The sequence below is a fragment of the Hipposideros armiger genome, unplaced genomic scaffold (assembly GCF_001890085.2).
Source record: "Hipposideros armiger isolate ML-2016 unplaced genomic scaffold, ASM189008v1 scaffold_85, whole genome shotgun sequence".
Taxonomy (NCBI): Eukaryota; Metazoa; Chordata; class Mammalia; order Chiroptera; family Hipposideridae; genus Hipposideros; species Hipposideros armiger.
Genome location: NW_017731435.1, coordinates 389,827 through 413,745, shown reverse-complemented (window position 1 = coordinate 413,745; position 23,919 = coordinate 389,827). Strand labels below are relative to the sequence as shown.

Genomic DNA, 23,919 nt, shown 5'->3' with positions numbered 1-23,919 from the left:
ACGCTGGATCTGACCCCGGCTTCCTGCAACCTCACTCCTGCTTCACCCACGCCCCCAAAACCTTCATCAGAACCTGCTACAGCCTGACCCCCAAAACCTTCTCATGGAGGCTCGGCTGCACAGGCCCCAACAACAAACAGGGATCGTCCCCACTCCTCCCTGGTGTCCTCAGCCTCGAAACTCTGTGGCGAGCTGCTGCTCAGCCACATGGAAAACAGGTGAGCGTGCCCGGGGGAGACGAGGAAGATGGAAGGCCCGAGACCCGCCGGGCAAGCGAGGGCACCTCACGCTGGAGCTGGGAGTCCAGGTGGCACAGCCAGGCCCTCGCAGGCCCGCGAGGCGGGTCAGTCGTCCTCTGCGTGGTCCCAGTTCACTGCCCCTCGGCCCCACTGGAGTAAATCAGAAGGCACTGTCTTTACAAATTGACGAAAACTCCTCCAGTTGGCGGCCGTGACTTATGGACGGACCAGGAAGGGTGACCGGTGTTCTATCTAAATTTAGCCTTAGTTCCTGAGGAACAAAGATTTGATGAACTGGAATTTGGAGAGATGGCTGCCCGTGGGTGTGGCCAGAGTGTCGGACGGGCAGGGCGGGTGGCAGGAGGGCTGTCCCACCATGAAAGCTGGAGCCTCCGATGGATGTGTCCCTGGAAGGCGGCAGGGGAGGGCAGCCGCACGGGCTCCATGGCTCCGTGGCAGTGGCGGCAGCCTGGGTGCACAGAACACCTCATGGGAAAGACACGCCCCGCGTGCATTCTGATGTGAGTCCTGTGGGCACAGGGACGGGGCCGGCTGACTCATCTCCGACCAAAATTGACCTCGGTGATGCGGGGGTGTGCTGACTCCAGCACTAAAGGTAAACAGTTACGTCGTCATTAAAATGCAGATTTTGGATGGGAAACAAGTCATTTCCTCTTAAGAGGTTGTTGCCAGCATAAGAGCATGTGCTAAATTACAGCAAGGTTATTCCAGGTCATTCAGAAACCACTGTCTGCTCCGCGGCTCCCAGCGGAAGCGGTTGGGCGCCTGCTCAGGCGGAGCGTGTCTGTGTTGTGCTCGTCACACGTGAGTGAGGCAGGACTAGGCCTCCCGAGCGGCTTCCTGAGGTGGCTGAGGAAATAACGCCTCCCGGAAGGAAGCCACAAACAGCTCGTCCCAGGAGCCCTGCCTGTCTCGGCTGCGAGGCCGCTGCAGGACTGTGGCCCATGGTTTGTGCCCATCAGTCTGGGGAGAGTCACCAGGGTGGCCCCGAACGTAGCATCGAGCTGTCGCCCAGTCGGGGGGATGCTGGGGTTGGTGGGCAAGTGGGGCCGGGTGTGTGGTGCAGGCACGGGTGGGCCTGTCAGGCCACCAGACAGACAAGGGTGGCCGCAGGGGTGGCGGCGGTTGGGGGGGAGGTGATGTATGAACACATCAATCCCGTCCGAGTCCCCTGTGTCCTTGCAAAGGCTTTCAGCTGAGAGCTCATTTATAGGAAGAAAATGAATGATACCGACCTTGGCAAAAACCTTGTCCAAAATAACTTTCCTTCCCTGCACGCGTCACCTGGGGACTGAGGCCGCAACAAAGGGGGCACCTCAGCCTGAAACCCTTCGAGACCAGCCCTCCACCCATCAGGTCACAAGCCTGGCAGATCCCCAGGGTGGGGACCCTGGTCGCAGGTGGTGCTGGGGGCTGCAGACAGGACCCTGGGCTGTGGGAGTGAGATCTCCTAGTCAAGCTTATCTCCGAACGGCCCCACCCCAGACCCAGCAGGAGGGAGATGGGGTCTTGACCTGAGGGGACCCAGCAGGCCTGATGGGGAGAGAGGGTCGGAGGAGAGCTGGCCAAGCAAGTCTGAACTCTGCAGGCTGGACAGGCTTCAGGAGATTCTCCCCTGAGCTGGTGTGGGGAGCAGGAGGCGGGTGCCCCGCAGGAGCAGGCCTGAACGCCCAGGTGTGGGGGCAGGGGCTTGTGGTCTCCCTGGGGGAGCATATTCCTGACCCCCAAACCCAGGCAAGGCTGCCTTCTGTTTCAGGGGGGCTCTGCCCAAAGGCCTCCCTCTACTGCAGCCAAGGCCCCCTGAGAATTCGGCTAAGACATGAGCAGGCACTGGGGTACGAGGGGGCAGCTCCCCCTGTGTCCAGAGGGAGAAACAGCCCAACTTCCATTCCAGTCTGAGGCTGTCAGCTTTCACTGTCCCCTGGGAATGGCCTGGTGGAGATTTTGGCCCAGTTCACCTGGAGGCAGCCACCAAGCACTGACTGAGGCCACAGAGGCTGGGGTGTGCTCCCCACCGGCCCTCACCAAACCCACCTCAGAAGGTGCAGGTGGCCTCAGGCACAGGACACTGTCTGGGCCTGGGACCACCCTAGGCCCTGCCGTCCTGACTGTGTGACCTTGGTGCTCCAGGCCAACGCTGACAGGCAGCAGCCGCAGGCCAGATGCTCAGAGAACCCCTCCCCTTGGTGGCCGTGCGTGTGAGTCCTGTCCACTCGGGCCCGTCCGTGCTGGTCCCACGCAGGTTTGTCTGTGCAGACCTGAGCCTGGAGCCATTTCCCTGGGTTTTCCGAGGCCCCAGGTTCTTTATTCTCTTAATTAACACACAGTGACTATAACCTCCTGTCGCTTCTCTGAAACCGGGTGCCAGCCCGTTGGGAGACAGGAGAGAATGTCTCACCACTGGAGCTGGGTCTCAAACGGCAGCCGCAGCCAGCGCGGCTGGTTTTAATTATTGCATGACCCTCCAGTGCCTTCTCCTCTGTTTCCGACCAAAACACGTTCATTTTTATTGGATTGATGCCAGCACAGTCCTGACACCGGCGTCTTCCTGGAGATTCCAACCGTGCCCTCCACGGGCCCCACCGGGCAGGTGGCCGTTCCTGTGTTCCTGTGCAGAGAAGGCGTGACAGTCCTCGGGCCTGTGACCCGCAGCTGGGACGTGGGGCGGTGAGGCCGGCCCGGCGGCTGTCCTGGGGAGGGACTCTGATGTGCCCACACCGAGCCGCGACTAGCCTACTGCCTGCCACGTGCGCCCTGAACAGACGTTTGCTGAACCAGGAAGGAAGGCTGGACAAGCGTCTGCTGTCTTCCTTAGAACAGTGAGAAGGATATGTGACGATTTCAGCTGCATGTGCCAAAGGGCATTTAATCCCCACGCGGTGAGGAAGCCTGCCCCCGGCAGTTTAGGACCAGGTGCTGGGGTGCAGTCCCGGGCAGAGGCAGAGAACCCGAGTTCTACACCCCCCGCCCCCGCCCTAACCAGCTGTGCAGCCTGGTGCCCGCACCTGTGTCCCAGCCTTCAGGCTGCAGCCCCTCTCGGAGCCCTGCACATGAGCCCAGGGGCAGGCAGGGGTGACGGAGGAGGCCGCACACAGGCCCCGCCCGGGAACACCTTCCGGAAAGGCTGCCAGTGCTCCAGCCCCAGGGAACGGCTGCACGGGCTCCAATTAGACCCCATGTGCCCACGGCCGGCGTGGCCCCAGGAGCACCTGCTGAAGCAGCGGACCGCCTCGCTGGGCTTCTGCTGCTAGTTGGGGCACATCTGAGGTGGGGGCTAAGGGTGGGGGACAGTCCGGCCACTGAGGGGAGGCCTGGAGCCTGTGTTGTTCTGGGGAGTGGCCGGGGCTGCTGGAATCTGGGGGGCTCCCTCTCGGCCCCACATGCAGCAGCCTAAAGCCACACGACCCTCACACAGCCCATCTGACCGCTCCCGGACTCTCAAGCCTCGCTGGCCACGCTGGCCACGCTGACACACCATGTGCCCGAGGGAATTCCCTTCCCACTGACCTCGGAAGTGTCCGGCGAGAGGGCCTGAACCTCTCTGCCACGCCATCCGTCACGGCCGGCTCCCTCTGCAAACACGTCAGCCACACCTGACCCCTGCGCTGCCACCTCACGGTCTGTCCCCGCTCAGTGGGCTCCTATTCACCTTTAAGGTGCTTCCGCCTCCTCCAGGAAGCCGGCCTGCCCGCTCCTCCCCTTCAGAATAGACGGCCCTTTGCTCCAGCCTCGCCCCTGTCCCACAACGGTCTCTTTCCCAGGGGCTCAAGCTCCCCTCGAGCAGGGACTTCCCCTGGGGGATTCGCACGTCCTGGACGGTGCTGGACGGGCCTCGGCTCCATCGTGACCACAGCGCCGGCCCCCGAAGCGACTTTGGAGAATGTCAGCTCCTCCATTTGCTCTGTGCTCTCTGGACCCCAGCAGAGACCACCCACCCCCTGTCTGTCAAGCAGGCCCAGACCTCTGCACAAAGGGGGCACCTGCTGGCGTGAATGCATCGCCATGGAAACCACTGAAGTGGCATCGAGATGTTTGTTTTGGTGGCATCCACCACCGCTAAACTGAACAATCATACCCGAGTTCCTGTCACCGAGGGCGTGTCACCTGGTCACCTGGACAGCTGGGGGCAGTGAGGACCGATGGAGTGGATGGCCCCTCCTGAGGGCCACTCACCCAGGGCGGTGGCATCAGCTCTCCCAGAGAAAAGTGCTCTGAGACCCTGTGACCAGGCCACCAGCTTCTCAGCGACGGCTTCCCCCGCAGGAGGCCTCGCCAGTCCGGCCAGGGGTCAGCCCTCACTCGCTCCCTGTGTCTCTCTCTCCACCTGCTGTGACGCGTGCTGCTGTTCCCTGTGTGTGTCCAAGGGGTCCGGCCTGGGCGTGACAGGGTCACAGGGCAGGAGTGACATTCCAGCCACAGCAGGTGTGGAGAGAGGGTGGGGTCCTGGTGCTGACCCCCAAGGCCCCTGCATTCAGAGGTCTAAGAGGAGAGGGGTCAGTGGTCTGGAAGGGCAGGCCGGCCAGAAAACCAGGGAACCTGGGAGACTGGACCCCAAGGTCAGAACCAGGAGGGCGGGTCAGGGGTCACACGGTTTGTGTGAGAATCAAAACCAGCTGCCAAACCAGGTGTCTGCCAGGTTGGTCCCGGGAGCTCGCCGGCGCTGACGAGGCCGTGCACGGAGGCCGGACCAGAGCAGCTGGGGCGGATGGTGGCGTGGGCACCGCAGAGCATGCGGCCCTCATCTGGACAAGTGACATGCTCCCCACTTCCAAGACCAGGTTGGTTCCTGCCCCAGAGACGTCTGGGCCGGCCTCCTCCTGAGAGAATGCCTGCCCCAAGCAAGGCCGTGTAATTGTGGTCACTCAGACGTCAGGAGGGGCGGACGGTGAGGCGGGTCAGGCCTCAAACGGGATGAGTTAGGGACCTGACTGTGAGGCCCTTCCAGGGGACGCTGGGGACAAAGTCTCGGGGAGTAGAGGTCGAGAGAGGGGTCACAGAGTTTGCTTGCTGGTGGACATTGTCACATCCTAGTGACCTGGTGACGGAGGACACATGTGAGCCTCCTCGCTGGAGGGACATTGGTCTCAGTGAGTCACTGGGGTCAGTGACCATCACTCCCGGAGGAAAGAGGGCCTGGCAGCCCAGCCCCAGCGGTGTCCCCACGGGAGGAGCCGTCAGTGACACTGACACGCCGAGGACGTGGGGCCAAGGAGGGGACCAGGCCCCCGTTTGCTGTTGTCACAGGAGCCTCATCACTGGCTTCGATGCAAAATGTCAAATTTACATCAAATTTACATGTGCTTATTACATCTCGCCAGAAATGTAAGAGCCGTAAGTGTCTCATTTACAGAATTTGCACATTTTATTTCCAATTTAATGTGGTCTGTGTAAAGTGCTTCCCTGACGCAGTCTGTGAAGTTCTGGAGAGTTCCAGGACCCCCAGCAGGCGCATCCTGGGGCCGTGGGGCCGGGACTTGCCAACCCAGGTGGGGCCGCGCCGCGAAGCTGATCAGAAAGCAGCTGCTTTTATTTCCCTGACTCCCCTGGGCAGCGGGCCCCGAGGGGCCACCAGCTCACACTTGAGGGAAGCGGCTCTGGGAACAGAGTCTGTCGGGAAAGACGCAGGAGGGCAGTTTCCAGGCTCTCGGCCTCACGTGGAAAGGTGCTGGCTCGGTTATTAGACGGCCATCAGCTGTGACCAGTTGGCCATTAGTAATAAGTAGTAATTGTTTTGCAAGTAACTGCTGTGGCTGCATTGAGAAGCACAGGTGTCCTGGATGGCGCAGATCCTGCGGATTCTACTTCCTGTGTCTCCCCCCGGCCGTCATCGAGAACGTAATATAGTGATATGAACCCCCTGTCTGTGGCTCCGTTGTTGTTCCTTTTCGGCCTCACCGAATCCTGCGTTCATCTGCTGGGAGCCAAGCCCCAGCATGACAGAGTCAGTGTCACCTCAGTCTTTTATGGGCTCACGCATGGCCCCGCCCCCCATGCCACGACACTGTCCCCTGTCTGTGGTCCCTGGAAGCCCGCACTCCAGGCATAAACCTAGCAGCTCCCTCTGAGAGCGCTGGGCCCGTGGTGCCAGGAAGCCCACGGCCTCCTTCAGCTCAAGAGCCTGGCGCGTGGCCCAGAGGCGCCCCCTGCAGGCCACGCGGGCGCGTCCGGGTGCCGCCACAGGACTGGCCCCAAGCCCACTGGGGACAACGTGGGAGGTGCACACAGGGTCTGGAGCAGGAACAGCAGTGGCTCCTAGGGACACAGGCTGTGAGGCACCCCGACTCCTGGTCCTGGGGCCCTCAGGAGTGGTAGGCACTGGTCAAATACTTGGGGTCTGGGAACCATATTGTGAAATTAATGGGGATCTGAGCTTTCATCGACTCCTATAATTAGATAAACACGCCAACTGGGGAGAGAAGGATTTGAGGTTTCGTGTGAAGTTGACACCCTGCCCTTCTCCCAGAGTGGGCTGAGCGGGGCTCTGATGGGAGTGTCCTGGGGTCTGGGCGTTCACTCTGTCCTTCACTCTCCCAAGCAGCCTCCCCAACAACATGGTCCCAAAAAGCCTCTGCAAGGCCGCCTGCCCTCTGGGGACGGTGCCCCAGCCCTGCCTACAGTCCCCATGGCTCTGTCGTCCCTGCAGACACACCTGTCCCTGTGCTCACCACGGGAGTGATTCTGAAGCCCAGGCCTGTCCCCCAGGCACGCGTGTGACCCAGGGCCGTCCACTCGCTGGTCTGTGTAGGGCCAAGTTTGGCTCCGGGGGACTTTAAAAATGTTTACTTATAGTCACAAGTGGTGATCCTTTTTCAGAATTCAAGGTTTTTTTCTTCTTTTGTTTCTGTTTATCAAAATGTGTCCTTTTTCCTTGTTTCTTGATTTTTGGTCTGTAATTAATGTTAGCGATTTGTCCTGCCCTGCTTTGTAATGTAGGCAAACAGCAGAGCAAACCAGCTGACCACAACTAGTCAAAAAAGCCTAACGTCACGACCATAAACATTTCACTAAACGCCTCTGTGACCAGCCTCTGTGAGATCAGGCCCAGGTCCGTCCATGGGGCTCTGGACGTGACAGGACCCCAGGACCCCCAGAGCCAGCAAAGATCCCTCAGGCGCCAGGCACCCCCACCTGATCCCAAATAGCACCACAGCTGCTTGTCCGCCTTCCAGGCGCCCCCAGCAAGGCCAGGGCCCTCCTCCCACTCTCTGCCTGAGCCCCACTGAGTGGACCCCAGGGTCGGGGGGCCGAGGGCCTGGGCTCCAGGAAGGTCTAGGGATTAAGATGGAGAAGAGAGACTGTGACTTGCTGGACGGACAAGGGGGATCAACGGAAGAACCACTGGGAATGGCCAGAAAGAACAAAGGAGAAATGTGTGCATTCTAACGTCGGGCGCCTTCTCAGAGGGGCGCTTCTGATGGGCCCCGGGGGGATATGGGGGGTGGGCCAGGCCTGGGCGGGCACTGGGCACTCAGGGACGTATATGGGGGTCCACTGGGACTCACTGCACCCTATGCCCAGCCTGGGGTGGCCTGTGCCCCGGACGCGTGAGCCTGGACATGACCTGTGGCCTGGGGTCTCCTGGGTTTTTTGACGAGTGCTTTACGAAGAAAGGGTGTCACTGGGAACCTCTACGTTGGTTAGTGTTCTTTGGTTCTCAAACGGGGCGTCACCTCAGGGCTGATTGAATTGTTGGCGGAAGTCTGTAGAAAAGGTCTGCTGCGCAGATTCAAACCGACGCTGTGGGGGGAGACGGCTGGTTGCCACGGCAACACGAGAGCCGGCTTTAATTGTTCTCCATGAACCATGGGCACCGGGCAGACACTGGGCCGTGCCCTCTAGGGCCAGACTGCACACGCAGGAAACACCACCTGTAACATCTCAGGCCATCTCCCCGTTTCAGCTCCTCAAATGGCTAAAAGTGGGGTGACTCCAAAGCTCTAAAATGTTCCGAAAAGAGGAAAGTCCGGCTGAGATGTCAGCAGCACGCTTGTTCCAGCGGTGGTGCATTTTTGGCAAGCACCCTGCATGTGGGGTGGGGCCGGACACTCATCTGGGAGACAGGGGAGCCGGCGCCCTCAACTCCCTGAGCGGTGCTGTGACAGCTCAGTCACTGCTGCCGCCCCCGACCCTCCGTCTGACCTTTGCTTCCATCCACCCAGACACCTGTCTTGAGGCGTCTGACACCTGTTCTCTCACAGCCTACAGGTGCCCGCAGCCAGAGGTGCAGGGAGAAACCTGGCTCCCAGCACATGCCAGGCGTGGGTCTCTGGGGCTCTGGCCCTCCAGCCGCAGGGGCAGCTGGCCTGCTCTGTCCCAGCGGGGGTGACCCACCCCGTGGGCTGCCCTCCTAACGAGTTGGGCCCATAGCTGCCAGCCCCGTGCTGAGCCTGAGCAGGTGCCAGCCAGCCCGTGCCACACGGCAGTCGGCCACTGCCTCCGCGTTGGTGTGACTTCCCCTCACACAAGGAAAGGCATTGCTGGATGGGAAGAGCTGGAGGCTACTGAGTGGACGGAGTCAGGGCTCTGACGTCCTGGGGCCGGGGTCGCCTGTCCTGTGGACGCAGACCCACGCCTGCCGTGCAGACTTCAGGGGGAGTCCTGCACTCATAGAACGTGCCAGAAAGCTGACCTTTCCAGACGGCAGTGGAGACTCTGTGCAGCGAGAGAGACCAAGAGCCGGCAGGCTGTGGCGACGCCTTTCTGGGATGGCGCGAGTCTTTTACTCAGATTAAACTACAGACGTGGTAAGTTTCAGGAGGGGTTCTCGGCGCCATGGGGGAGCCTGTGTCTGATGGATGCTTCTGCAGATGAGTGTCTGTGCTTCGGAGCTGAGGCAGGCGAGGAGGATGCTGAGGGTGTGTTTCCACAGCAGGGCTCGGGCAGAGGGCGCCTGAGGCTGGCCCAGCCCAGGGCACTCCCCCAACACAGAGCACAGCCACCGCGACTTCCGAAATGCAGCCACGTCAAACGTGGTCTCTCTGAGTTCTCTGAGCTGAGCCCGTTGTCTTGTGAAGGGAGAGGTCTGGGGCTCAGTGACATGGCGGTCACTCTGAGGACAGCGGCCGCCCGGCAGCACCAGGCGGGCTCCACAGAGCAGCAGCAAAGGGCAGGGTGGGCCCCATCCCGGCAGTGCCGCTCTGACCAGGCGGCCAGCAGAACGTCTGACCTCTCTGCCTCGGTTTCCCCATCTCACAGTTGTGCTGCTCTGTGTTGAGTGCAGAGCGCCACCGGCCACGTGGAGTCATGCGAGGGGATTGCTACACCCCGGTCCTCACCGCCAGCCCGCGACCAGGCCTGGAGCAGACGCCTCCATGGCAGCTCCAAGTCCTGGGCACCGGGGAGCTGAGACCCAGGCGGGTCTGGTGAGACAGCTGTGAGCGGGCAGGGGCCACCTGGCCAGCACCTCAACCCCTCGCAGAGCCAGAGCCCACAGGTGTGGCTCCTGGGGTGGCCCCAACGTGCAGCCACACAGCCAGCTCTTCCTGAGGAATACCCCACCTTCACTGCTGGGGTTCAGGGTGCCGGCCAACACTAGGTCCAGCCCATGGAGTGCACAGTCAGGATGTTAGCGGCCAGCCAGGCCTGTCTGCTCAAAGGGCCCACCAGAGAGCCCCCCCCCCAAGATCCAGGGACTCTCCTTGAGCCCCACTCAGACCCCAGAGGGCCCCCCATTGCACACAGAACCCTGCATGTGCCCCATCTGGACTCCAGGGTTCCCTCACTCGGGAGCCTCTGTGCACCCCACCGGACCCCAGGCGAGTCTGGGACTTGATCAGCCTTTTCCTTTTGAAGCTATGGGCCCCCCCGCCCAGGGCATGTGGGGCAGGGCCGAGCCCGGCCTGGGAGGGGCTTCTCCAGGGCTGCCCAGGCCAGGCTGGCCCCCATCCACCCGCCCCCCTCTCAGAGCCGCCCCTGCAGGATTTGGGAAGTCTGGCTCTGGTCCTGGCCCCGCTCTGAGGCCAGCGGATTGCTGGCTTCCTGGGAGAGGCTCAACACCAACACACAAGGCTGCACACAGAGCGAAGGACACGGCTGGTGACGGTGGAGGCCACCAACGGGCCTCCCCCTGCCCTGGGGAGCCCGGCCTGGGCAGGCCGTTCGCACCTGTCTCTGTCATTTCTGGGCTGGGAGCCCATGAGGCAGGCAGGGGTTGACCCGAGTGCGCGTTGCACCCTGTAGGTGGACGGTTCTGGTGGAAGGACCTTAGGCGGGCGGGACATCAGGGCACAAGCTCTGCGGAGACCAGCCCAGCCTAGGGGAGTCTAGGCAGCCCCCCTCCACCATTCGGTCTTGCTGCCTCCCTCCCTCTCTGTCCCCCCAGCCCAGGACCTCTGGCCCAGGGCCCCAGGGAGCGCCGAGGTGCCTGCCAGGCCTGGGGAGCAGCCCTGGCAGACCCGGGAGACCAGGGTGGGTCCGGACCAGCTCTGACAGCCGCTGCCTGTTCTCCAGAAAGTCACTTGACCTCTCGGGGTTCATGCCCCCATCTGAGGTTCAGGCTCATGCAGCACCCCACAGAGGAGCATTGGGAACCCCCCACTCAGAGGCCAAGGAAGCCAGACCTACAGAACCCCTCCATCTAATTCCTTTATTCTTAATGACACCCCCATATAGTATAGTATAGGTTCAGGCCCCTCAAAATCTGGGACAGCAGGGACCTGGGGACTCTAGGCACCAGCATCACAGCCTTCGAGATGAAAGGGAAGAGCAGTGGGGTCCCCCCAGGTTCAGGGGAGCTGAGCCCAGACCCCCAGCTGTATGTGCCCTGGAGAGCTGAGTTGGAAGCATAGGCCGGGGTCCCCCCTCCCGCACCTCCCACGCCCCCTCTGTCCGGGGCTGGGGGCTGAGACCTGGACGGGGCTCTTTCTGCCCGGCCACTCGGGCAGGATCACCCTGCTGACTCATGCTGGGAGGGACTCATTGTGGGTTCAGCTCCCTGCACACACATTTGGGTTCGTGGTGTTCTCATGCTCAGACTGAAAATTCCTCCAGCATCCGTTTCCGTGTTCACATTTCTGCTCTCGGAGCCCTCAGCCGACAGGGGTTTCCTTTAAAAATAAAACCAGCCGCCCTCTCCCCTGCCTCCTCCCGGAGATGTAACGTGAGTGGCCGACCGCTGGAAGCGAAGGCAGAGCCTGACCGGTTGTCTCTTTAAATCGCTCTGCAGTGGGACGGACGCGGGAAGGACCATTCCCAGCCTGCCGCAGGGAGCGGCGCCGACGGCCTCCCCCATCCCCATGGTTACGGCTCCCACTTCCCGCCGGTCGTGGTCCCCGGCTGTCGCCCTCGGAAGCAGGCGCAGAGGCGGCTGGCACTTGTCGCCGAGTCCTGGAAGCTGCCTGCTGAGAATTGCACTGCATGTCTGCCGGCGCTGGCTGTGACTCACCCCCGCTGCAGGCTTGCAATCTGTTGACAACTCCACTTGCAAGCTCCAGCCACCGCCTCCCGGAATGGGGAACTACCCAGCTCAGAGAGCTCGCCACGTCTCGCCGCCGGCAAGGGAAAGCGCGGCACTGTCGCCACTCCAGCTGCTTCTGCCAAAATAGGTGAGAAGTTGGGCCGCGTTTCTGTGGGATCTGGGGCGGGGGTGGCCCCAGGTGGGGAAGCAGCGAGACGTGGGGAGGCCGGGTCGCAGCCGCTGGCCGCAGCGTCCATTCACTGCCGTTTGGCGGGCGTCAGTGCCAACAGGGTGAGGCGAAGCCCGCTCTTGGAAATGCAGGTTCTGATCAACTGTGGGTCAAGCCGAGGGCATGCAGCCACCGCCGAAAATCCTTGTCTGTGAGGAAAGCGCCTGCCCGAGGTCGGCCACATCCAGGCAGCGGAAGGTTCCACCTGCCCGGGGCTGGCTGTTCTCTGGGAGGTTAATTCAAGGTTTATTTCATTCTCTTGACTTAAACTGACAGACATGTTCTAGAGCTGTGCAGCCGAAACGGTGGAGTTCAGTTTCCTGTGCCTGGATGACAGCACAGGTTGATTTTTAAATATGAAAAAGGAAGTGCTCCCTGGAGGCAGTCTGGCTGCTACTGGCTCCGCCGAGGTCCCTGAGGCTCCCCAACCCTGCTTGTCCCTGGCAGGGCACAGCCCCGAGCCAGACAGTCCAACAGGCGGCCCGGGCTGAGAACAGTCGAGATGGAGGCAAACTCCGGAGGTGCTGGGGCTGCAGGCAGCAGGCGGGCGCCTGCCCTGACCAGCCCTGTCTTCACAGGTGGGTGCAGCCTCTGCACCCTCAGCCCCACCAGGGCGACCCCGAGGCCCGTGGCTGGACTCCGTGGCTGCTGTTTGGGACCTTGACCTCTGGACCGCCATGGAGGCCGGCGGGGAGAAAGGTGCCACATAGCCGGGCGCCGGGGACCCACCGCCATCCACCCAGCACTCACCCTCCCGTGACTTCACAGCGCTCATGGTGAGTCCACCACGCCTGCCGCACCGCTCGGGGCCGGCGGGGGCCATGCCAAGGGCGGCCACCCAGTCACCAAGGCCCCGGGCAGGAAAAGTGAGTTGTCATGTGAGCAGTTAGTGGGCCGTGGACACATGCTTGTCCTTGGGGACAGGGGTCCCGTGGGGCAGGGGCGGGGCGCGGGTCTCCGGCTGCCCGCCTGGCCGCTGCCTGCTTGCTCACGTGGAGCATGCTAATTAGCTGACAGCTGCCGCAATGTTGAATCACTTCGTCCGTGGAGCAGAGTCTGCCCTGGGCCCCAGCTCAGGCGGACACACGGCCTTGGGCTGGGGCCCCTCCCACCCCGTCCTGCCTGCGCCTGGCACACGGCTGTCCCCTGGCAGCCCTTCCCCTCAGAAAGTTGACAGAATGGCAGGGGGCCGTGGGTGGGCTTCTGCAGCACGTGCAGCAAATGGGGAGGGTGTCGCACTGGAAAAAGGGGCCCCCTGAAGGCTCGTGTGTGCCTCGCTCGTCGTGGTTGCTGCCAGTTGGGACTCCGGGAGGGTTGACGGCCGAGTGAATAATGCATTGTGTGTGTGTATAAGGGACAGGAGCAGGGCACGTGCAGGGAATGCTGATGGCTGTAGGACAGCGTGGCCAGCAGCAGCCATGGCAGAGATGCCAACAGTGGGTCCTAGTGCAGACCCAGTTGTCCGCTTCGTAAGGACTGGTCCATCTGAGTCCCTGGTTCATTTTCTTCTTGGTTGGAAATGTCCAAACAAGAGCGATGCTTTTTGCCAAAACCAGCATCATTCGCAAAGCTGCCCCACGCCTCGGAGGCTGGAAGGACAGCAGCAGCCTGCCTGTCAGGCATCCGAGAGGCTGTGTGCCCTGGGCACAGGCCACTCCTCAAAGAGGACAGCAGCTGGCCCGGCCCGCAACTTAAGGGATCACTTGTTGCCGGCAGGTGCCACGCCCAGCATGGCTACGGCCTCCAGGGTGGCAGTATTCATCCTCAGATCTACATACCCATTTGCAATAGGACACGACGGGTCGCACTGGCAGAGGGAGGGCGAGCTGAGAGGTGAGGCAGGCGGCGGCCGGGCAGCGCCCCTCAGGGCCACTGCGGGTGACCGCCTGCCCCCTCTGTGCCCCCTCACCTCTGACCCGTCGGCCCTTCCACACCAAGTGCAGGGGCTCCCGAAAGCGAGAACAAGCCTTCCGTCCGCTCCAGGCCCGCCCCACACACACCCCCTCTGAAGCCACGGGGTCTGCACGCTGCGCTGGCTGGTTCAAGACCCAAAACCAGCCAGTGACTCCTGCCTGGAGAGGCTGCGTTTCAGCAGTTTGTTGGGGTTTTGTCCTTCCTAAGTTACGTCACCCTGGGCAGCGTTTCTGAAAGGAGTGGAGAGCGTGCAGCCTCACGTGCCGGGTGGCAGCTCTGGTGCGAGCGCTTCTCTGTGTGTGTGTGAGTCTGTGGTGTAGACGCATGGGCAGGTTTCCCTGGTGTCATGGGGAGCCTGGACCCCCAGCCGCGGGGTGGCCTGCCACCTGGGGTCCGCTAGCAGCCTTCTAGATCCTCCGGGAAAGAGGCGTGGCCTCTGGAGGCGTGTCTGTGGCCACACACTGAAGCTTAACTGTGCTGAGTCCCGGTGTCTTCTGGCCGGCCTGCTGGGCCGAGCCCCTTTTCTGAGCTGCTCCTGTCTGCCTCCAGCGCTGGGCGGGGTCTGAGTATCCAGGGGCTCCCCCAGCCAGCAGCCCAGCCTCCAGCTCCTTGATCGCAACCGTCAGTAAACCAAGCAGCCTGGGCTGCCTTGTCTCCGTCCTGGTGCCGTGAGGGTCCCAGTGCAGCAGGTCCCAGGTGCTCGCCACATCCTGTCCTGTGAGCTTCTGTGCCCCTCGCGCTCCCCTGGGGCAGCAAGCGACCTGCAGGCTCAGGAGGCTGGCACTGTCCAAACCTCTGCACTGTTTCCTTTCAGAGAGTCCACGGCCTGGCTGTGACCAGCTGTCGCTGGGAGGGAGGCAGCCCCGGCCACACGGGCACTGCTCTCCCAGTCACACGTCTTGTGGCCAGAGGTGACTCCAGTCACCTGGGGGTGGTGGCCTCTGCTGCTAACGGTCACTGCAGCATCAGGTCACACCCAGGGGGAGTGCCAGTCTCCAGTGGCACAAAGGCCACTAGGTGGCTTCGCTTCAGGGGTGGCCTCGGCCCTAGGGGTGCCAGAGACAGCAGGGCTGGGGACCTCATGGAGACCCTGGCAGAGTCCCCGCATGCTGAGGTCAGGGCTGAACTCAGTGTCATCAGTGTCCTTGGCCACGTCCTCCAGGGGCACAAAGCCAAGACAGGGAGAGAGGCCAGGTCTGCCCCAGCTGTGCCTGGAACGGAGACACACATGCCCAGGACGCCCCTGTTCTGCACAGAAGCACCCCACATTCGACAAAAGGAACAAGGGAATTGAAACCCCCAAAGAGAGCGGGGTGGGAGCTGGGTGGAGACCAAGGGGGCGAAGCCGGGAGAGCTCGCAGGCAGGGCGCAGGGGGGCCGAGAGGGAGGGAGCCGCGGGGCGTCTGAGTGAGGCAGGCCCTGGGCCCAACGCCGGTCACGGGGTGCAGTGGCTGCCCCTGCAAAGCCGCCCGCGGGGGCCCAGCTGGCACCTGGAGGACGGCCCTCAATCCTGCGAACACTCAGAACTTCAGCGACTTCTGTTTGTTGCTTTTAACTCAGTCCAGTGCTTAAGCTTCTAAACACTTATAAAACCTACCTTCATCCCACAAATGGGGTGTCACCCACCTAACAAGGCCCTCATCTCGAACAATTTTGAGCGAGTAACCCCCTAGAAGGGGCGTCCCTCTGATCCTTCTCACGTGTCCTGTGCAAAGCTCTTCAGGGTCCCACCAGCCCACACACCCCTCCAAAGGCAACTGTAAAAAACTATGTAAATGTAACATCCAATTAGGGTAATTTGTGCTGCGAATGAATAAATTACTTATCTTTTGCCTCTGCCTTTCCCCGGGGAACACTTTGATGAAAGGTTGACAGATCAATAAGATGCAATTATCATTAAAAAGGCTACAAGGGACACCAGGCTCTGATGAAATCAGTCTTGGCTGGTACAGAGCCGGAGGAAGGACGCCTGGGGTGCCCCCAGTGGCCGCAGGCCTGGCCAGGACCCCGTGGGGTGAGAAGGCCGGGGTCCCTCATCCTGCCCTCCCGCCCCCCAGCCTTTCTGCTGTGGGGCCCTAGCTCCGACCCCTGTCCCTGGTCCACAGGGTGCTGCGGGGTCGTGGCCTCCGGGAACTTGTCCAGAGACGTGCCACACACTCGACCACCATGAGGATTTCTCATGGAGAGCTTGCAAAGTGCATTCTCCCAACAGGAGCTGGTACATGTGTGAACTTTAAAATAGAAAATATATCTCCATTCTGCATAACCTGCTTTGAATTTTAAATGTCACCTCTGAAAATGTAGAAAGGCACAGCTGATAACTGATTTGGAGAAAGAAAAAAATAGGAGTCCAAAGGAAGTCGAATGTTTCTAATAAAACATGGGTGCAGCTGCCCAAGGCCTGGGGCTCAGGGCTCGGGGTCCCCACGGCTGCCTGCCCTCCGCAGAAGCTTCGAAACTGGGCCCTCGGAGGAGAAGGGAGCACCCGAAGGCCGGTGACATCCCGGCAGCGAGAACGCTGGCCTGCGGGGCTGTGAACGGACGCGCCAAGGAGTTTGCAGGGAGCCTGTTATGATTTCTGTGTGACTTAACAGAAGGGAGTTTGTGTATGTGACGAAGAACCGACAGATAAGATGCATTTGATTGTAACTCTGATGTGGCTTCTGAGTGCCAGACACTTCTGCAATCCTGGGGACGGGTGTGCTGTGACGTGTCGCACGGACAGGGCGTCAGGACGTCAGCTCTGCTCTCTGCCACCATCCCTGCCCCCAAGAGTCAGCGGTCTTTGCGGGGCCGGGCAGGTCCCCGGGCATTCACACCACAGTGACAGCACCCCAAGGAAGTCCCTGAAGGGAGGCAAGTCCCCAGAGGCGTGGAGCCCACCCCCACCGTTCAGCAGAGGCCGCGACACAAGCAGGGAGGGGCTGGACACAGGATGCACCGCACGTCCGGACATGAAACCTGTGTTCTGGCCAGCGGGGCTGATGTGAACAGCGAGCCTATTTTACGCCCTGGGTGGATGTCATGGGAGGGAAAACCACAGACTCCCACGGCAAAACTCGCCTGAGGACATCGCTGGTGCCCAAGGTTCTCCACCTTGCAACAACAAACTCGTGGAAGAAACGGCGAGTGAAAAGATAATTTGATGTCAGGATTTGACCAAGAAGAGTGACTTTTGCAGTTTCACGTTTGGCAGGAAGGGTGACAAATGTAGAAAACCCTTAGAGCTCTGGGGTCACCAGGGTCCCCTTCCTGCTAGATGGCAAATGCCCCCGAGTTACGGTGTGTATGTGCTTCCAGCAGCCCAGGCATCATCGGCAAATGTCCCCCAAACGATGGCATTCTGTGACTTCACTGCTCCTATGAAATGTCTCTTCTTCACCGCTCTTATGAAGTGTCTCTTCTTCACCAACAGGCAGGTCTGTCCTTTGTCACAGAAACCCATCCTCCACAGGCGAGGGACCCTTGTTGCAGGATGGGGAGCATAGCCGATGCCCCCCGTCCTCTGCTGGGTGCGGCTGTAAGGCCAGGATGGCTTCCCTCCTAAGCCGGGGCTGCAGACACTGCCCGGGGGCCCAGCGTGCACAGCCTCCCTGGTTGGCCAGAGCAGGCAGGACCTCTAGGTCTCCCGTGTGTGTCCCTGTCACCTGGAGGCTGGCATCTCTTGTCCGTCTTTCTCCTGAGCTCATGGCTTAGTGGGAATTTGGGCTGCGTGTGCGCATGTGTCCTGCTGGGAGCCTGCTGTTCCGTGCATGTCGGCACCAGCGCTTCAGACTCCCTGGTCCGTGGACAGTCAGGGCTGAAGCGTGGGTGTCCCGTGGTGTCCCCTGCAGCCTGCAGAGTGCTGCAGCGGCCCTCCCTCGGTCGCATCTGGTCATCTGCTTGTTCCAGCCCCAGCTGCTGTTTCTGGCCTCATGGGCGGCCAGCTCCCTCGGGGGTCAGAGTGTGAGCAGTCCTCTTGGCATCCAGGGACTTTCATGTGGAGGTCTCTCTGCTGTCATGGCAGCAGCTGAGGGGATCCAGTCACCAAGGACATGGCCAAGGGCTGTCAGAGCCCCGTAAAGACGTCCCACTGAGCACCTGCTGAAGGTGGAGTCCCACGTGGGGACCCACAAGGCCACGGCTCCGCCTGCCCTGAGCACTCACCTGAGCAGGGGCTTGCCGGCCCTGGCAGGGAGTCTGCTTTGGCTGAGACCTAGCAAATCCTGCCTGCCCACCCCCGATGCACAAAATGCCCTGAACAACTCGAAGGGGCGCGGCAGGGCCTCGGGGAGACAGCCCAGCTCTGCCACGCACACCGCCTCTCGGCCACATGGCTCATGTGCTCTGCCTGTGTTCCCCCCAGGATTTGAAGACTGTGCTGTCTCTGCCCCAGCACCCAGGGGAGTTCCTACACCCAGTGGTGTACGCCTGCACGGCCGTCATGCTGCTGTGTGTCCTCGCCTCCGCCATCACCTACCTCGTGCACCGGAGGTGAGGCCCCGCTCTGCCCCGAGACTTCCTGCTCTCACCGTCCAAGGCAAGCCCCAAAGCGAGATCTCCTACCTCCCGTAGCAAGAAGTCCCTGGAAGGTACTTCACACGTCGCCAGCCAGCTTGAGCCCACCCAGCACCCGGGTGGCCTTAGCGGCGGCCAAGTTGGGCCAAAGGGTCAGGGACAGCTGTGCATCTCATTCTGGCCTCTGTGTTCCTAGCAAGTGGGTGAGAGAAGTTCTTCCCCCAACAATGCAGAGCCAGTTCGGGCGCCCAAGAGCCCATGACCATGGGAAGTTAGAGCGGCCGGCAGACCCTCACTTACTCTGCATTGTGCACTTTTTCCTGGAAAAGGAAGTGTAGTTGGTTTTCTCCTGAGCTGGTTTCCCAGCCACCCCTGCCTTGGAGTGGGCAGATGACCTGGGCGTGTCCCCGTCACTTGAGGATGCACTGGGCAGTGGGGGAGGGGTCCTGGCCACATCAGGGACAAGCCCCCATCCAAGTCCTGGGCAACACCTAGACCGTGGTCAGGGGAAAAGGCCGCGCGAGTACGGCCACAGCCACGGCTGGAGGCACAGTCGGGGCATAGCCAGGGGCGAGGCAGGGTCACAGCGTGGTCACAGCCACAGGCAACGGCCGAGTCCAGGGACAGGCATGGCGCTAGGGGTTCATCTGGTCATTAGTCACAGTCACGGCCTCCCCTCAAGGTATCAGACTTCTGCTCAGAGAGGGGACAGCCCCGTCCTGGGGACCAGGAGGCACCACCAGGAGTTCGCGGCCCCCGTCTCTGTGACTGGACAAGCCCCCAGGGCCCTCACTGTCAGTGACCAGGGAGTCCGAGCTTTCCCCAAACCCCTTCCAGCCCAATGCCCCAGGGCGACTTAACGCCGGACCCCTCACTCGGGTGCACTTGGGCCTTCCCATGACCCTGTCCTTGGGTGGCCCCTCCAGCCCCGGCCCGACCCCCCATGGACGACACCCGGCTGAGGTGCCGGCTCCTGACGAGACACCATGTTTCCCGCAGCGCCATCCGCATCAGCAGGAAGGGCCGGCACGCGCTCCTGAACCTCTGTCTGCACGTGGCCCTGACCTTCACGGCGTTCGCCGGCGGCATCAACCGCACCAAGTACCCGACGCTGTGCCAGGCGGTGAGTGCAGCCCACGGCGCCACTTTGTAACCAGGTTAAGGGCCCTCGGCACTCCTTCCTAAGGGGAAACGTGTGTAGCAGCCATGAAATCTCTCGAGTGCGCGCTCAGCTGTGTCGCGTGGGCAGTGGTTAAGCGTCCAGCGCGTCTGCTGCAGACCCAGGTGAGTCTGCGGCTTTGCCCAGCACTCCATTGCGTGAACAATTTACTTTTCAATCGGACCAGCTTGCTCTGAGGCCTGTGGTTACACGCGAACTGCAAGTTCACTGTCCGACCAAAGTGCTTGGCCAGGAATAGGGACACGCCGCGCCTCTCCTGCAGAGACGGCTGGGCAGGAGCACGGGGCGGACGGGGCCACCTGCCGCCCCCGTCCAGGTTAACCACCCATGGCACTGATGCTGAGACTGCTAATCAGGCAGCAGAAACTGTCACCGGCAGGCTGCCAGGGAGTCCAGGCCACAGAGGAGGGTACCCTGCTCCCCTCAGGTGAAAGGGAAAAACGTGAACTGCCCTTCAGCTGTCAGAGCTGAGAAGAGGCCCTTCCACAAGCGAGAAGCCGAGGAGAACTCGCAAGGCCCCTCCCTGCTCCTCTCCCTCCAGCCCAATCCACCTGCTCAAGTCCCGGCTCATCTCCAGAGTAGGCAGTCACCCCAAGTGGGCAGTCACCCCAGGTAAACAGTCACCCCAGGTGGGCAGTCACCCCAGGTAAACAGTCACCCCAGGTTAAGAGTCACCCCAGGTGGGCAGTGTCCTCCAGCACACAGGCAGGGGCCCAGTGAGGGCTGCCCCATGACCACAGGGCATGTCCCCAAGGACTCACGTGCTTGGCTTCTGTCATTTTGTGGTTGCATCTCCCTGGGCCACATGGAGGGAACACTGGCAGCCGACACCCTGGAGAAGGTCCCGTTGCTGCGCGCTGTCCTTGCTTGCTGTGAATTCAACAGGCATGAGCTGGAGGCTGTGGGGCTAGTGCAGGACCCGTGTGGACTGGCTCTGACCTCGGTGGCCATCTGCTCACACAAGACCACCTGTCCACCTGCACAGACGGCGGTGGCTGGCGACTCACCCTGGGGACCGGTGGGCCTGCGGCTGCTCCTGTAGGGGTGCCTTGGGGAATAATCGGCTGTGAGGTCCTGTCCCCACACCTGCCCCCCCACAAGCGGCGCGCCAGCCCGTGGACAGCTCCCTACTCCAGAGCCCTGGTGCCCTGGGCCCCGCTCCCCAGGATCCTGTACACGGAGGAGACATCACTTTCCTGAAAGTCCATGGTCAGGGCCACCCACCCCATGGGGAAGCCCGTCCTGGGCCCAGCATGTACCTGAAAATCACGCTGAGGGGCAGACCCACTTCCTTTCGCCTTCCCACAGGCTTGGGAACAACCGAGGCCAGCGCCCGGCAGCCCCAGGCACGCTCCGCCCGTAAGCGCGGCTGTGGAGAGGGCTGTCTGATGGCTTATCTCCGTCCACACTTCCCCACTCGAGCGCCCACACGCCAGGGCCCAGCTGGGAGAACGGAGCCCCTGAGAGCTGTGGGCAGTGCAGCCAGCTCCCCGCCCCCTGCCCACAGAGGTCCAGGTGATCACGGCACTGGGGAGCCTGCACCCCGCCCCCTGAAAACCTGGGAGCTGTCCCGTGGGCAGTCACCTCCAGGTGTCCTCATGGTGCCCAAGACCTGGCCGGTTCGGCCGGGGTGGGCAGCCAGGGTGCCAGGCGGGCAGGGGCAGGTGAAAGCCTGGAGTTGTCTGGAGACGCAAGATCCACCGAAATCGTGTCCTGTGGTGACAACCTCCGAATGCTGCTGGAGGCAGCCAGCCCTGAGCTCTGGGGGCCACGCCGTCCTGACCTTCCGACTGTGTTTCCAGGAGGGAACAGGGGCATCATTCATTCGACCACTCGTTCAGTCACACAAATGCACCAGGGGCTGTGGGTGCCGTGGCGCAGCTGAGAACAGCCCGCGCCCTTTCTCCACTGCACAGACCCACCTGTCAGTGGCGGGGGCACCGGCGGAGCACCAGGGAGATGAGCCCACAGGGCGAAGATGAGGCTGGGGTGCAGGGGGTGGGGGCGCGGCACTGGCGACCCCTCACACGAGCCCTCAAGATGACATTCTCCCTGTGGCGTTTATCTAAAGCCGGCCTGTGCTCTGCAGGAGCCAGCAGAGGCATCGGCCACCGTGGCCGAGCGTCAGCCAGGCTCGCCCGGCTCAGGTCCCCCGCCACGTGGTGCACACGAGACCAGGAGGTGCAGGAAGGTGTGGTGGCTGCTGTGTGTGTTCGTGTGACGGGTCAGATGTGATTCTGGGTGGGTCTGTGAGGATGTTTGGCAAGCGGACGGCCCTCCCCGGCGTGGGTGGCCTCGCCCAGTCCTCTGGGGGCCTGAAGAGAACAAGGGGGCGCGTGAGGGCGAGCTCCCTGTCCCTGTCTCAGCCACGATGTCGGCCTCCTGCCACTGACTCAGACACCAGCCGGAGCTAACCCACCGGTCACCTGGGCCTCCAGTGTGCCGGCTGCAGCCCTGGGGCTTCCTTGGCCTCCGTAACTGCCTGAGCCAACTCGTTATAGGCAGCCAGGCTGGCCCCACCTTGACAGCGACGCCTGGCACCACCCTGGTGCTGGACACAGGACTCGGGCCAGCCTCCCCTGTCCAGGTGCCACTCCGCCTTACGGTGAAGCAATGGCGTGTCCAAAGCTCCGGATGGTGGAGGGCACAGACGGTTGTCATGGTAACAAAACTGACCATGTGCCTCATTAAAGTATGAAGTGACATCCCGGACATACACAGCGACCGGCTGTTCTCACACAGTAATGGTGCGTCGGTGCTGCCCGAGCCCAGAAGCACGGGATGGCTGCAGAGGGCTGTCGGAAAGACAGGGCGCTGTCCCTGCGACCTCTCCCTGTGTGCAGCCTAAGGCGCCGTCTGGGAGACAGAGCCCTGCGGTTCACACCTTCTCGAAATCCCCAGACGTGCAGTCTGGCCGAGGCTCAGAGCCACTCCTTCTGGGAGTCCTCCTCCCGGCCCTGCGTGCTGCCTCCTCGCCTGCTCAGCTCCAGAGACAAAGGCCTGGGGTTGGGCTCCTTCTGAGGAAGTGTCTCTGACTGTTTCTATTTATACCTGATGACAGCCACACTGCTGTCCCCTGAAAAGAAAGGCCATCCTTCGATCGAGGGTCAGCGACACGGTCCCCCTGCCTGCCTCTTCTTCTGGGGCAGAGTTCATCCTCTCAGTTCCTAGCACCTCCCACTGTCGGCCAGGCGGGTGAGGCCATGTGCTCGAGATGGAGCCCACGCGACGCAACGAGGGCCCAGGCCAAGTGAGACAAAGGCTGCACTGCCACGTGTGAGCGGGGAGCCCCTCCAAAGCCATAAACGCAGCGCTGGGCCTTCCCATCCACCCACCAAGCGCGCTGCAGTTACCGTGGCGCTTTCTCATAAGTAGAAACTGAGCTGGGGATTTGATGCGTCTCTGTAATGCTAGCTTTATTCAGAGAACCTGTGTTCGTTCCTTAAACATGTATGTCCTTCCCAATTATAGCCGCATTTTCCTTGTCCTTACAAAATGTCAGGTTATTACTTCAAAGGTAACCTCGTTTATAGAGCGGGTGGAGCTGGAACGCTGAGTAGCGACGCAGGAAGTGTGGGCGACAGGACAGACTCACGCTGTCTCCATAGCTGGGAGCAACCCTGACTCGCGGGGAGCAAACTTGAGTATCTGATCCAGGAGGTGCTTTACTCACAGGCAAATACCGGTGCCTGGCAGACCAGGTGGCACCTGTGTGGGGAGAGCCCAGAGGACGGGCTCCCTGGAGCTCTGGGGTCCGTGCCTGGGCCGCGCCAACCACGGGGACGTGTGTGCATGGGCCCCACGCACGGCACGGCATGCACCCCACTCAGGGACACGTGTGGAGCCAGCCCCAGAGGACCACACCCAGGGACGCCTCTCAGACAGGCCACGGGCCCCGCGCCCCCACGCCGCTGCAGGACAGCAAAGCTTCCAGGCTCTTCGCAGCCCAGGCGACTCCCTCGGGCTCCACGGCCCCTGTGCCGTGTGGCGTCTGCCTGACCTAAGAACCCCAGTGCCCTCCTGCAGCCTCGTTTCCTGTCACTGCCGAGCTGTCCCCTGAGGATGAGAGGGTGCCGGGGGGGTGTGGACTGGCTCTGGCAACGACCGGTGGGGAGGGCGGGGGCTGACCTGCCTCTCCCCCCAGGTGGGCATCGTGCTGCACTACTCCACGCTGTCCACCATGCTGTGGATCGCAGTGACCGCCAGGAACATCTACAAGCAGGTGACCAAGAAGGCCCCGCCGAGCCCTGGCGCAGACCAGCCGCCGTACTCCCAGCAGCCCCTGCTCAGGTACCCAAGCTCCGGCCCCCGAGCTGTGAGCCAGCCCTAGACCTGCAGCTGGGGTCTCCGCAAAGTGGCTCACAGGGAAACTTGGGGCCCAAGGATGATGCAATCCACACAGGTGGCCAGGGGTGGGTCCGGGTGCTGGGGGCAGGGTGGGGGG

At 62.0% G+C, this 23,919-nt stretch overlaps 1 protein-coding gene across 6 annotated transcripts in view; it reads left to right on the top strand.

Annotated features, from left to right (window-relative positions):
- The first annotated feature begins 10,866 nt into the window (after positions 1 to 10,866).
- The window catches only part of ADGRA1 (adhesion G protein-coupled receptor A1), a 31,341-nt gene continuing 18,288 nt past the window's right edge, over positions 10,867 to 23,919 (top strand). For 2 of the 6 annotated variants that reach the window (XR_002124200.1, XM_019644062.1), the window contains exons 1-4: positions 10,867 to 11,803; positions 12,463 to 12,660; positions 19,295 to 19,418; positions 23,620 to 23,765. Coding sequence is in view for 5 of the 6 variants with exons in the window: in XM_019644062.1 (XP_019499607.1) it covers positions 11,616 to 11,803; positions 12,463 to 12,660; positions 19,295 to 19,418; positions 23,620 to 23,765 (656 nt within the window). In the remaining variant the exon portion in view is untranslated. The other 4 variants (XM_019644063.1, XM_019644064.1, XM_019644066.1 and 1 more) reach the window with 4 other exon arrangements.